The following is a 14,419-nucleotide window of genomic DNA, read 5'->3' on the forward strand; positions in this document are numbered from 1 at the left end:
TTTTCTAACAATGACAAAAAGGAACTATCTGCGACTTTTCTTCCAGCCAAAATAAATGTTTTAGCATGGGGAAGCAACAGGAGGCAAAGCCAACTTTCCTTCTGGTTGTACAGAGAATTAGGTTTATGGGCAAAGGAGTTGCCTGCTGGGCCTGCTTTTCTTCTTCTTCTTCTTTTTTAACTTCCAATTTGGTATTGGAGTTTAGCTGATTAACAATGTTGCGAGAGTTTCAGGTGGACAGCAAAGGGACTCAGCCACACATACACAAGTATTCATTCTCCCCCTAACACCCCCCCATACAAGCTGGCCACACATACACAAGTATTCATTCTCCCCCTAACACCCCCCCATACAAGCTGGCCACACATACACAAGTATTCATTCTCGCCATAACACCCCTCCCATACAAGCTGCTGCATAACACTGAGCGGAGTTCCCCGTGCTATACAGGACTTTAAGACCAGCTCTACCACCCACTCCTGAGGAAGTTAGCTTACTTTGATAAGAGAGTCTTTCACCTGCTTTTGGCTTCAGCCAAACACTGGAGCCTGGTGCTTCCAGATGGAGATAAGTACCACTGTAATTATTGCACAATTCTTTTGATACATTTCCTGGTTAACTATTCAGAAGACTGTTCACATTCAAAGCCTTTATGCATCTGATCTTGGTGTTAACACACTGGTCCTATTCTAGTCTATTATTTCCCTGTATTGCTAGTGGTCTCTGTAGCTCTATTGAGGGTTTACCTCGTAGCTCAGTCAGTAGAGTCCACCTGCACTGCAGGAGACCTGGGTTTGATTCTGGAAGATCCCCTGGAGAAGGAAATGGCACCCACTCCAGTACTCCTGCCTGGAGAATCCCATGGACTGAGGAGCCTGGTGGGCTCAGTCCATGGGGTCGCACGAGCCGGACATGACTTAGTCACTAAACCACCACCAGCACAGGTCTGTTGGATTTTAGCATCAACTTGATCCCACTTATATATCTTCCAAAAATTCCTAAATGCTTGGGGCGTTCCAGTTTTCCTGCTTTATTGTTTCATATTTTTACATTTCTTCTAGCATCTTCATGTGAATTTAGGAAAAGGGATATAGGAGTGCATGCATTTAGTCAGTTACCTTCCTTTAAATGAAAATTTACAATTAAAAACATCAAAACAAAACCTCAAAACTCACATTAATAAGGATAGTTTTATTGACTTGTAAGACAGGGCACATAAAAATCAAATATTTGAGTAAAATTCAACCTTTCACTCAAAACTAGAAATTTTAAATATTAATATGTATATTTTTAGTATGTGTCTAAATTGTTAACTACTTATTTATTATTTAAAAACTTAAAGGCAGATATTTACTTATGCACTGGATCCCCAAATAGGTAAAAAGAATAATCAACTAAAGTTTGTTATCAATTGAGACAAATTAAAATTATTACTTAATTAAGGAAAAATTGTTTCATATTAAGGAAATACAGTACATGCTTAATTAATGTCAGTTCCCACTCCCCTTATCATATTAAAGAATCACTGTCCTCTCATTCCTCCTAAGCAGCATGTGAAAATCCCATATATAAAAATATCTTAAAGTTTAATCTTCCCTAATATAATCTGATCATAAATTTCTTTGGTCAAAGGAATATATGATTTTTTCAAGTTATCCATGAAGTAAAGTGGGTCAGAAATTTTCAATGGACTAAATCCTTCTTCCACCAACTGAAACTTCTGTAGTTTGAATGTCCCTGTTGCTTCCATCTTTTCCTATAAAGCAATGACCTGGATTAGTGGAATCATGTAACATTACCTATAATATACAAATAAAATATTCAATAATACAGACCATAATATTTAATTATAACATTTTTATATCCAGTAAGCATTTCTATTTTTACTACTAATAATTTAACATTAAAAATGTTTAGATTTTTAAATTCTGAGTGCCCTTTAGAACACTTAAATCTTTACCTTGATTTTCCTGTAAACCTCATAAGAAATACAAATATAGTTAATAACTGTTTACAACTGACTACAAATATGTCTAAAACATATAGATTTATCTCTCCACTCCAACATCAATATGATATCATGTACAAAGAATGCTACTAGACTGTAAGGAGATAAAAGTTACAAAAGACAGCAAACTATTCCACAAGGCAGAATAGTGCAAGAACCAGAGAGGATAAGAAATGATCTAAAACTTGGGTTCCCAAACTATACACTGAGGTGCTTCATGGTACGTCAGTGAATTGCCAGGGTCTCCATGGGATATTTAAATGTTTCAAGGTAAATCTAGCGACATCTGATGTCACATGAGAAAACGTCTGGCTCAAGGTAATGAACAGTTCACAGTTTCAATATCAGTTTGTGATATATTCTTTTCCATGATGTCATGTCTCTGGGAAACAGGGTTTTCAGTGGTTGCTATCATAAAAAGCAAGCATAACCAAAATCAATGAGGACTATGGAATTAGTCTGGTCCTGTTCAATACAATGCAACTCCAAAATTTGAGGAGCTGTGTAATACCCAATGTAACATCTCCTTAATACATGTGATTATTTAAATATGAAATAAAAGCATTTTCTTTCCATGTATATGCATTATCTTTACAAATAGCAACTAATTTATAAGGTGCAAATATTTATTTTACTTTGTTCTAGCTACTGAATAAATGAATGCTTAGGTACTTGTTTTGACCCAAGTGAAGTCGCTCAGTTGTGTCTGACTCTTTCCGACCCTATAGACTGTAGCCCACCAGGCTCCTCCATCCATGGGATTTTCCAGGCAAGAATACTGGAGTGGGTTGCCATTTCCTTCTCCAGGGGATCTTCCCGACCCAGGGATCGAACTTGGGTCTTCCGCATTGCAGACAGATGCCACAGGGAAGCAGTAGGTTTTGACCCAAGAGTGCCATGAAATAATTACAAAGACACTAAAGATGCTATGGATCTAGAAAGCTTACACATCTTTACTTTAAGGAACTTAAAGGAGACAAGGAATTTAAAGGATCTGTGTGGTAGTTTCAGGCATAAAGAAGCAACCTTGTTTTAACTCAGATGACATGTAGGGTCCATATAACTTGTAGGTTCTATGAGTAGTTTGGCCATTTTTATTCATCCGTATGAGCTAATTCAACTAAATCTACTTCTTTTTGAACCTTCTTCTCTAATCTCATCCCCTATCCTACACTGTCATCACAGAATTAGATATAACTGTGTAGAAGTATATATTATTTTTTCTCTTTTGGAAAACTAGAAGTTCACTACATAAAATTTGATGCTCTACCTTTTTAAAAAAATTACAAAAATATTATACTAAGTATTTTTCTCCAGATTAGGTAATTTTCATCAAAATACCACAATTTAATGGTTTAATAACGGTTCCTCTAATTATAATATGCTAATTAACCTTACACTTGTTCTTGAACTTATAGAGAACAGAAAAAAAAATAACATTTTATACATAACATTTGTGCATCTTTAGTTATGTCCTAACAGTAAATTTTTGGAACTGAAATTACAAAATCAAAATATATGCAGATTTTAAGAGTATGATCACACATTTACCAAATTGTTTCCTAGAGTGATGACAGCAATTTGTGCTTCCACAAGCAGACTGAAAGGACTGGTTTAACTGCATCTCAGCCATATTAAGTAATATCACATTTAAAATTTTTTTGTAAATTTATTGGCAAAAAGAATCCTTTTAAAATATGTGCTAAATTTTTAATAAGATAATCATCCTATTCCTTTTGTCAGAAGTAACTTATACTTTTGCATTTCTTAGATCAGATCATTTATTATTATTTATTAAATTATTTATTTATTTATTAAATAATTGTGCTGCCAACTGTCCTGCACTATGCATGACATTATAGCAAATACTGTAATAAACATAACACTCATGGATCATGTGTTTTAGGTGTTTAATGGTTCTAAGGCTATGGTTTTTCCAGTAGTCATGTATGGACGTGAGAGTTGGACAGTGAAGAAAGCTGAGTGCCAAAGAACTGATGCTTTTGAACTGTGGTGTTGGAGAAGACTCTTGAGAGTCCCTTGGACTGCAACGAGATCCAACCAATCCATCCTAAAGGAGATCAGTCCTGGGTGTTCATTGGAAGGACTGATGTTGAAGCTGAAACTTCAATACTTTGGCCACCTGATGAGAAGAGTTGACTCATTGGAAAAGACCCTGATGCTGGGACGGATTGGGGAGACAGGAGGAGAAGGGGACGACAGAGGATGAGATGGCTGGATAGCATCACTGACTCAATGGGCATGGGCTTGGGTAGACTCCGGGAGTTGGTGATGGATAGGGAGGCCTGGCGTGATGCAATTCATGGGGTCGCAAAGAGTCGGACACAAGTGAGTGACTGAACTGAACTGAAAGATTCTAAAATATCTTCTAAATTTGTACAAGACCGATTTAATCTTTGGAGGAGTCCTGTGCCCAAAATACTTCTTTTGATTAATGATCATGAATTTTAAGTTGCCCTTGGAGGTACATGTTTAAAATATTATTTGATCCATCAACTTTCTACTCCATTAAAATATATTCTTCTGGGGCAAGATGGGAGGGACAGAAGAGAGCTGGGTGGAGTTAGAAAAGGGTAACAAGAGGGAGCATTGTGGTGGTGGAATTTTTCACATCTTGACTATGGTAACTGATACAAGCCATACAGGTTATAAAAATGTATGGACTGATACACACACACAAATGAGTACAAGTAAAAACAGAGGAAATTTTAATAAGATGAGTGGACTGTATCACTGTCAATATTCAATAATCTTTGTGAAAAATGGTACCATTAGAGGAAGCTAATGTAAAAGGCACAGATGATTTTTCTGTATTGATTTTTACAAATGCATGTGAATCTACAATTATTTCAAAAATTTCAATTAAAAATGTGTTACTTCTTTTTCATAATTACTGGAGAATTCCATGGACTGTAAAGTCCATGGGGTTGCAAAGAATCAGACACAACTGAGCGACTTACACTTTGCACTACATTTATCATTTCAGAGCATTGCTATAAAAATAATCTGAGATGATATATGTAAAAGCTCTTAAAATATGATGTAAATGGATATGTATTTGTGACAGTTTAGATGATCCATCTCATTGGCCAAGCAGTGACTTGGTCACAGCAATTACTCAGCAAATATTTTAAAAAAGAATATTAGGTCAGCTGTTACTCTATTAGGGATCTAACAGTGATATGACACATATACCCAGAAAAATTCTACATGATTATGTTAAGATAAGAAATAGTTGAGCTATTTCAAATCCTAAAAGATGACTCAGTGAAGTGCTATACTCAATATGCCAGCAAATCTGGACAACTCAGCAGTGGTCACAGCACTGGAAAAGGTCAGTTTTCATTCCAATCCCAAAGAAAGGCAATTCCCAAGAATGCTCAAACTACCGCACAATTGCATTCATTTCACATGTTAGCAAAGTAATGCTCAAAATTCTCCAAGCCAGGCTCCAACAGTACACGAACCATGAACTTCCAGATGTTCAAGCTGGATTTAGAAAAGGCAGAGGAACCAGAGATCAAATTGCCAACATCTGCTGGATCATCAAAAAAGCAAGAGTTCCAGAAAAACATCTACTTTCGCATTACTGACTCCACCAAAGCCTTTGATTGTGTGGATCACAACAAACCGTGGAAAATTCTTAAAGAGGCGGAAATACCAGACCACCTGACCCTCCTCCTGAGAAATCTGTATGCAGGTCAAGAAGCAACAGTTAGAACTGGACATGGAACAACAGACTGGCTCCAAATTGGGAAAGGAGTACATCAAGGCTGTATATTGTCATGCTGCTTACTTAACTTATATACAGAGTACAGCATGCGAAATGCCAGGCTGGATGAAGCACAAGCTGGAATCAAGATTGCCGGGAGAACTATCCATAACCTCAGATATACAGATGACACCGCCCTTATGGCAGAAAGCAAAGAAGAACTGAAGAGCCTCGTGATGAAAGTGAAAGAAGAGAGTGAAAATGTTGGCTTAAAACTCAACATTCAGAAAACTAAGATCATGGCATCTGGTCCCATCACTTCATGGCAAATAGATGGGGAAACAATGTAAACAGTGACAGACTTTATTTTGGGGGGGCTCCAAAATCACTGCAGATGGTGACTGCAGCCACGAAATAAAAGATGTTTGCTCCTTGGAAGAAAAGCTGTAAACAACCTAGACAGCTTATTATAAAGCAGAGACATTACTTTACCAACAGATGTCCGTCTAGTCAAAGCTATGGTTTTTCCAGTAGTCATGTGTGGATGTGAGAGTTGGACTATAAAGAAAGCTAAGTGCAAAGAATTGATGCTTTTGAACGGTGGTGCTGGAGAAGACTCTTGCGAGTCTCTGCAAGGAGAACCAACCAGTCCATCCTAAAGAAAATCAGTCCTGAATATTCACTGGGAGGACTGATGCTGAAGCTGAAACTCCAATACTTTGGCTACCTGATGGGAGGAACCGACTCATTTGAAAAGACCCTGATGCTCGGAAAGATTGAAGGTGGGAGGATAGGGGGACGACAGAGAATGAGATGGTTGGATGGCATCACCAATGCCACGGACATGAATTTGAGTAGGCTCTGGGAGTTGGTGATGGATAGAGAAGCCTCGTGTGCTGCAGTCCATGGGGTCGCAAAGAGTCGTATACGACTGAGTGACTGAACTGATGTTAAGAGATATGGAGGACTAGTTTTGGGAAATTATTTTTGAGGTACAGTATTATATGAATAAATGGCTGAATAAATGAGCATGCAAAGTTACCTAGTAGCTGAGTAAATTTGCTTTCTTTTTACTGGATTTTTCTCCAGCAACCTAACGAGAGAGGGCCCACCTCGCAAAGGACTTCTCTATATCTCAGATGGTAAAGAATCCTGCAATGCAGAAGAGCCGGGTTTGATCACTGGGTCAGGAAGATCCCCTGGAGAAGGAAATGGCAACCCACTCCAGTACTTTTGCCTGGAGAATTCCATGGATAGAGAAGCCTGGTAGGCTACAGTCCACGGGGTCACAAAGAGCTGGACACAAGTAAGTGGTTAACACACACACGCACCTCTCAAAACAAATGAGTTCAGAATTCCCCCAAGATATAAAGTCGCTGAGGGAGACTGGACAGAATGAGGATAAAAATTAAAAGCAAAATTGCTTAAAGCCAATTGCCTTGAGGGTCTACACACATTCTGCAGATGCTCTGAGGCGGCCTGGTGGGATCTAATTTTAGGAATATAGCATCAATTATTTTCACAAAGCACAAAGGCATGTGTAAGATGTGGGTTTGTCTTGCCACCATCACGGGGACTATCATTTATCCAGATTGAAGAGGAGGAGGGCAACAAATAGGACAAGGGCAAAGACTAGCATTTTATTGTGCTCTTGTCTATAATTAAGCTTCAAATATGGCATAAATTAGCATCCTAATGCTTTTCATTGTTCTCAAAATTTTCTAATAAAAACAAAATGAACATATTGTCTAAGTGGTAAGTATTATTTTGTAATTAAACTATCTTGTAAATTCCTGGTCTTAAATTTTAGGGGTAGGTAAAATTACCTGAATTCTTAAAAATTGTGGACAGGCATAAGCTGGTAAAAATGTAACAACTTGCTCATAAACTTTTTCCAAGTCTAAAGACTTGTTTGGTTTTAAAGTAATAGAAGCCATTCCTGCTTTTCCTTCATGACCTGAAAATAAAAAGTTTGTAATAGAGTTAGTTTTATAAGCTGTAGGTGAATTTTTTTAAAAATTCCTGTACATTATACACTATTACAAATATAGGCATTACATCTATTGCAGTAGTAACAATGCAACAGTAGCATGAATGAGTGGGTCTTTCCTTGAGCTTATGATTTACTCTCTAGAAATGATTTAGGAAAGAAAATGTGCAGAATCTATGTTTAATTACCTACACTACAAAAATAAAATAGATGGAATAGAAAAAACCATAAATTACCCTTAACTTGCATGCCATTACCATTAATATGAAATATTAAGAGGAAACATTTTAAAGACAAATATATTTTTTAAAATGCCATGTTAAGTATCAATGAAAAAAATAAGAAACTAGAGACTGATATTTCCATGACTAAATCCACAGATTACTTACTGCTTAACATCCCATCTTTTTTCCCAGGGGTTCGGAATCTCCTATAGCATTTCCCTAGGACCCAGAGACTGTCTATTAAACAGACTTTTTCTTTGCTGCCTTATCCAAACATCCCCACCAACAGTATCCCCTGCACATGCAAACATCAGTTGGAAAATACTGTTGTTTGTTTAAAACACACATACACACACAAAAACTAGGTGAAGGGGAATAGCTATACTGTGATTTCAAGTTGGTTACTTCTCTTTGCCATTTTCACCAACATGAGACAATACTCATATACATATTTATAAAGATGAGGCCAAACATTTTAAAATAACTTCTGAAAAAGATTCAACTTAACTATAAGTCAATGTTATTAAACACTTAAATTAGAACAAGTTCCTGTTTAGTGGTATGTATAAACTCTAGTCATCTAGTCATTACACACAGTGGTGTGTATAAATTCTAGTCATTTTTCTCATCATCAAGAGAAAAATAATAGGCCACTGAAAACCTGTAACTATTTCTAGCACTAAATAACTTGACTATAGTTTTCAAAAGATTTGCTTAAAAATACACACATACATTAAAACGCAGTTGGTACCATTCCCCAGGTGTGACCGTGAAGTTTGCTAGCTTGGGGTTACAACATCACTTTGCCAAGCCAAAACTAAGACATCTTAATATGTGAAATATGAAATGTTCAATTAGTAAGATTGTTGAAAATGAAAGAAAAGTTTCATTTCATTCTAAGAATCCCTCCCAAACCTGAAATCTGTTCATACCGGGCACAGTCACACCATAGACATTTGCTTCCTGTATGAAATCCAGCATTCCAATGACATCACCAACCTCTGTGGTTGCTACATTTTCCCCTTTCCATCTAAACAAAAAACAAGTTCCAGTTAGTACATTTATATGTTAAGAATGAGGTACCCAGTTCTAAGTTTTAGTGCCCTGTATTTGGCTCTGTGCAGACACCTAATAACCAAAAATAATGGCAGTTTTCAAAATGAAAGACATTTCTAAGGAAGAACTTTGTAAGTCAACAAAATCAGTATCTGTTTTTCAGTTAAAATTACTTTATCTGTTATCTTATTGGTATAAATTGCTTACTGTAAAATGTTTTTTTTAAATGTCATAAAAATAACTACAAATCTCTTTGCTTTCTAATATATTGATAATAACAGTTAAGTACAAAGCATTCTCTATCTACAATGATAGAAAACCTGAAAGGAAAGCTATATTGTCTTTCAGTTTATTGAGCCTGTTTAATTTCTAGGGATTAACCTCTTTGGCTCTTTTAATGAATATTAATGAATATTTTTAAAAAATGATTTTACATAAGGTGCCCTTCTAACATGACACAAAGAAGGTGAGGAAAAAAGATGTTTCTGGACTGTTTATAGTCTGGTCCTCCACTGTTCTATAATCATTGATTAGAAAACAAATTCATAAGCCTAAGATAAAGAATTAAAAAGACACATAAGAAAGGTAAATTTTGCTGTTTCTTTATTTTTGCCATGAAGTCAAGAATTAGGCAGTATTTGACTAAATTGTTTTTCTGTTTTAACCCTACAATTTAGACTTCACATTAGTCTCCCTGTATCATATTCTTAAAACAAGCAAAAAAAAAAAAAAAAAAAAAAAAGAAGTCACTGATTTGGACCCAAGTGATCCAAGTGATTCATTAAGATAATTATAAAAATGACATAAAAATGTAACTTATGTTTCAATCTAGAAACAGATAGGAAGTGAATTTTTAAATTGGGAGCCATTACTGAGATAAAAGCACTCTGTGCCCTGAAGGTACAGAGCAGGTGGTGTATAATGTTTCCACAGAGCTTCCCTCAGAGAAGTGTTCACAATCAGAAAAAAAGCTTTGCAACCAATGCTACTCCATACCTGAAAGAGTCTCCAATCCGGTCCCAAAAATAAAGGAAATCCTCCTGGTCTTGGACCATTAAATCTCCTGTGTTAAAGTAAACATCTCCCTTCTTAAAAACATCACAAAGCAATTTCTTCTCTGTCTGCTTCTTATTCCCAGCATAGCCAAAGAAGGGATTCTTTTCACTCACTTGAGAAATGAGAAGTCCCGGTTCCCCTGAGAGAGAGGCATTTTCAGTGATTTGATTAAAACTATTATTACACACACTATGTGTGTACCTTGTTACATCTGACCAATACATCCAGTGTAGCTTATCCTTCTTTCCTCTGAACTTATTTTTATTATATTTGACATCAATTACTCTGGGTGCCCAAGTCTAGTACACCCTTTTGCAGGCTACCAAAGTATAAATAACTCTGGAAAAGCTAACAAAAAGTAAATAGAATGTAAAAAAAGTAATTTTAAATTTATTTTACATCCTGAGTTGATACACTAATGGCTATGTTTTTTGATTACATAGATTCTAACACCAATAATAATGGCCATAATATAAATAACAACAAAAATGATAATTTTAAATAAGATTATGATGGTGGCAATATTTATTTATTGGGTACTTACTATGGAGCAAGCCCCATGAGAAATGCAACTGTCATTACTTTTTCAGAGAGATTCTTTGAAGTTGATCAATATAATCCCTATTTCACAGGGAAGGTGCTAGGGCCCAAAAGAGGGAAGTATATTAGTAAAGCTCAACAGATAGAAAGGAAAGGGCCTAGAATTCAAACTCAAGTCTCTATGATCTTTCTGTATAATATTAGATTTAATTAATATGTTATTACAAGTTTAAGAAGATGTTTATTCCTCTGGAAATCCTCAATAGACAGGAGATAAGCCATGAATTTTTTTGGTTTTACTTATATTTAGATACATAATCTAAAATAATTTTTAATCATGTATATTCACATTAATCACGATATTGCTCAGCAGTCAGCAAGGTAAAAAACTACTTCTAAAAGTAGAAGACAAAGGGGACCAGCAATCACTTCCCCAGACAATTTCAAGGCCAATGACTTATTTTGGTCACTGTAAAGACAGTTAACATCTATGTGATGAGTCTGATGAGGCTATTCCAGCAAACTCTAAAGAAGTTTCTGTTATTTTAACACGCTTTCCAACTCTTACTGTTCCCACTCCTTCAGGACATCGTGGGTTCCCAGGGCACACAAGCCATCTGCCAAAGCGCGCCTGCCCTGCTTCAGCAGAGACCCCTCGCTGTCACTGTCATCACCAATGCCATCATCATCATCATCGCTGCCACTGTTACACTGTAGGAGCACTTTCTGGGTATCACTATTCTGAGCACTTTACATAGGTATTCCATCTCAGTCTCATCAGAAACCTATTGAGTCAGACCCTCTTTTATCTTCATTTTACAGGTGAAGAAACTGAAGCGGGGGTGGGAATAGCTCAGTTGGTAAAGAATCCGCCTGCAATTCAGGAGAGCCCCGTTCGATTTCTGGGTTGGGAAGATCTGCCGGAGAAGGGATAGGCTACCCACTCTAGTATTCTTGGGCTTCCCTTGTGACTCAGCTGGTAAAAAAATCCACCTGCAATGCAGGAGACCTGGGTTTGATCCTGGGTTGGGAAGATCCCCTGGAGAAGGGAAAGGCTACCCACTCCAGTATTCTGGCCTGGAGAATTCCATGGACTGTATAGTTCATGGCATCCCAAAGAGTTGGACACAACTGAGTGACTTTCACTTTCACATAGCTGCCAAATATTGGAATTTTTTTAACCACCTCCATCTGACTCCATGCCTGCCTCCAGCTGACTCCAGGGCTTCCCGGACAGCTCAGTTGGTAAAGAATCTGCCTGCAATGCAGGAGACCCCAGTTTGATTCCTGTGTTGGGAAGATCCCCTGGAGAAGGGATAGGCTACCCACTCCAGTATCCTTGGGCTTCCCTGGTGGCTCAGCTGGTAAAGAATCCGCCTGCAATGCAGGAGACCTGGGTTCTATCCCTGGGTTGGGAAGTTTCCCTGGAGAAGGGAAAGGCTACCCACTCCAGTATTCTGGCCTGGAGAATTCCACTGTAAAGTCCATGCGGTCACAGAGTCAGATACGACTGAGCGACTTTTACTCTCACTTTCATCTGACTCCAAAGGTTCTCCTCCCTTGCTTATTCCATCAATCTACACTCCCTATAAACATTTCAGAATTTTCTAAGCCTCTTATATTTTCCTTAAAATTTATATTCTTTCTTTTTCTTCTTCAGGACACAGGTAATAGTTCCTTACCTGACAAATTAATTATTGCAAATGCTTAAAAAGGTTAGAGTGTATTCTTATCTTTCCCTCTTAGGAATAATTTATGAAAGACACAATGATTTTGTTTTGGAGGGGTCACATTGCATGGCATGTGGGATCGTGGTTCCCCAACTAGGGAGTTATCAAACCCATGCCTCACTGCGGTGCAAGCACAGAGAAAGACACAATGCTTTAATGGGGGAAAAAAAAAACAAAAAACTGAGCAATCCTCTTCTAGAATTGCAAAATTATAAAGTAGATATCTGGGGACAATCTGCTTCTGAAAAACCCTGAGATTGCATAAGCAGTTTGGGGATCTAAGTTCCAATATCACATATTATGATAAATATAATAAATAAAACACACTAGAAGAGTGGGGATAAACAAAGGTCTTTTCAATCTCCTTAGAAATGACTTTTCTCTTAGACACTGTCTATGGAGTTGGATTAGAAAAAAACATTTGATAAATGCTCTGAAGCTTGAAATTCAGAGGATTGGAGTATTTGCTTTTTAATAGATAAGGCTCATCTTTTTGTCCAATCTTTCAGGTAGTGTGGGGCGGAGGGGAGGTGGGGAACAGGTCTATGAACTTTATCTCCATATTTGAAGTCATCTGAAATGCAGTTGAAACATTATGAGGCAGTTAAAAGTAACTTTGGCCTGATTTTCTCAGACTGGATCTCAAATCAATTTTAAGGGCACATCTCTACATTTAATTTTCTACCTTGATTATATGCAGCTGCTAGTTAATTGGGGCACTTGCTTTGATTAAAAATTTTCTAACCCAAAACTATAAGAAAGACTAGCTTGGAGGAGGAGGAGCTGGACAACAAAGAGCAAGGGAGGGAGGTAACAAGTTACATGCCAGGCCTTCCACAGGGCTCTGTAAACATCATCTCATTTAGCTGTCAACAGCAACCTAATGAAAAAATATTGTCACTGCTACCCTACATATAAAGAAAATGAGACTTTGATGGGTTAAGTGATTTGCCCCAAATTGGACAGTTTCTAAGTGTGAGAGCCCAGATTTAAATCCAAGTCTGTCTCACTTTCCTCTGTATATAGACTCATAAACTGCCATTCATTTTTATATCTTGATGACATAGGACATTAGACATATGCCCCTGTAGGAGTGGTGGATTAAGAAAACTTTAAGGCCAGTAGTAATCACTTGGAAATTTTTGTAATTACCAATCTGAGTGACCCATATGGGGCCTGTAACTTTAACAATTAAACCATTCTACTTGCACTAAAAATCCAAATACATATCAGAAGTAACCATTCTTTCTTTTCTAAATTCAGTAACTAAAGAGAAATTGAGAAAATTTACCTGAAAAGGCATCTTCAAATACAATAATCTTACCTTTTTTCACTTCACTGCACCAGCCCTGCTCATCTCTAATGGGTTCATCTTTCTGAACATCATACTTTATCAAGTGAAAAGCAAAAAAAAGCTGCAAAAGAAAAATTAAACAAAAACAAAATTTAGTAATTTATTTGTGCAATAACATCCACTGGTAGGAGACTTAAAGCTCAGTCAGTTGAAATACTGTTTGTTTCAACTGACTGAACTTAATTTAAACCCTGATGCTGGGAAAGATTGAAAGCAGAAGAAAGGGATGACAGAGGACAAGATGGTTCAATGGCATCACCGACTCAATGGATATGAGTTTGAGCAAGCTCCAGGAGACAGTGAAAGACAGGGAAGCCTGGCATGCTGCCGTCCACGGGGTGGCAGACAGTTGGTCATTACTGAGCGACTGAACAACAACAAGAACAATTGAAATACAGAATCAGAATGTGGACTTACTAAAAACAAGTAAGCTTTCCTGGTAAAAAAAATTAAATGAATATTTCAAAATCAAAACTGAAGTTGTTAGTAACCAGCACTCCTGTACTGGCTTTCACTTTCACTTCTTTTATGTTGCATGTTACCTTAGAAAAGTTTTACTAGTTTTAATCTTGAATGAATACCAGGAAGCAATCCATGCACTAAATCACATACTTTGCTAACTACAGTTAAGAGGACCACTTTCTTGCCTTCTCTTTTTTGCCATCTTTCAAAACATTCTTTGAAATGGAAATTTTAATAGAACTAAAATGTAAACTGGGAAGATACCC

The 14,419-nt window shown here is 37.0% G+C and overlaps 1 protein-coding gene across 1 annotated transcript in view; it reads right to left on the reverse strand.

The window, feature by feature from the left end:
* Positions 1 to 373: 373 nt before the first annotated feature.
* SLC27A6 (solute carrier family 27 member 6) overlaps positions 374 to 14,419 on the reverse strand; it is a 71,096-nt gene continuing 57,050 nt past the window's right edge. The window contains exons 6-10 of the mRNA XM_061150857.1: positions 13,662 to 13,752; positions 10,008 to 10,206; positions 8,888 to 8,985; positions 7,568 to 7,698; positions 374 to 1,756 (exon numbers count right to left, since the gene is read on the reverse strand). Of these exons, the coding sequence (XP_061006840.1) occupies positions 1,580 to 1,756; positions 7,568 to 7,698; positions 8,888 to 8,985; positions 10,008 to 10,206; positions 13,662 to 13,752 (696 nt within the window). The 3' untranslated portion in view covers positions 374 to 1,579. The remainder of the gene's footprint in view (positions 1,757 to 7,567; positions 7,699 to 8,887; positions 8,986 to 10,007; positions 10,207 to 13,661; positions 13,753 to 14,419) is intronic.

Source organism: Dama dama, chromosome 9 (genome assembly GCF_033118175.1).
Source record: "Dama dama isolate Ldn47 chromosome 9, ASM3311817v1, whole genome shotgun sequence".
Lineage (NCBI taxonomy): Eukaryota > Metazoa > Chordata > Mammalia > Artiodactyla > Cervidae > Dama > Dama dama.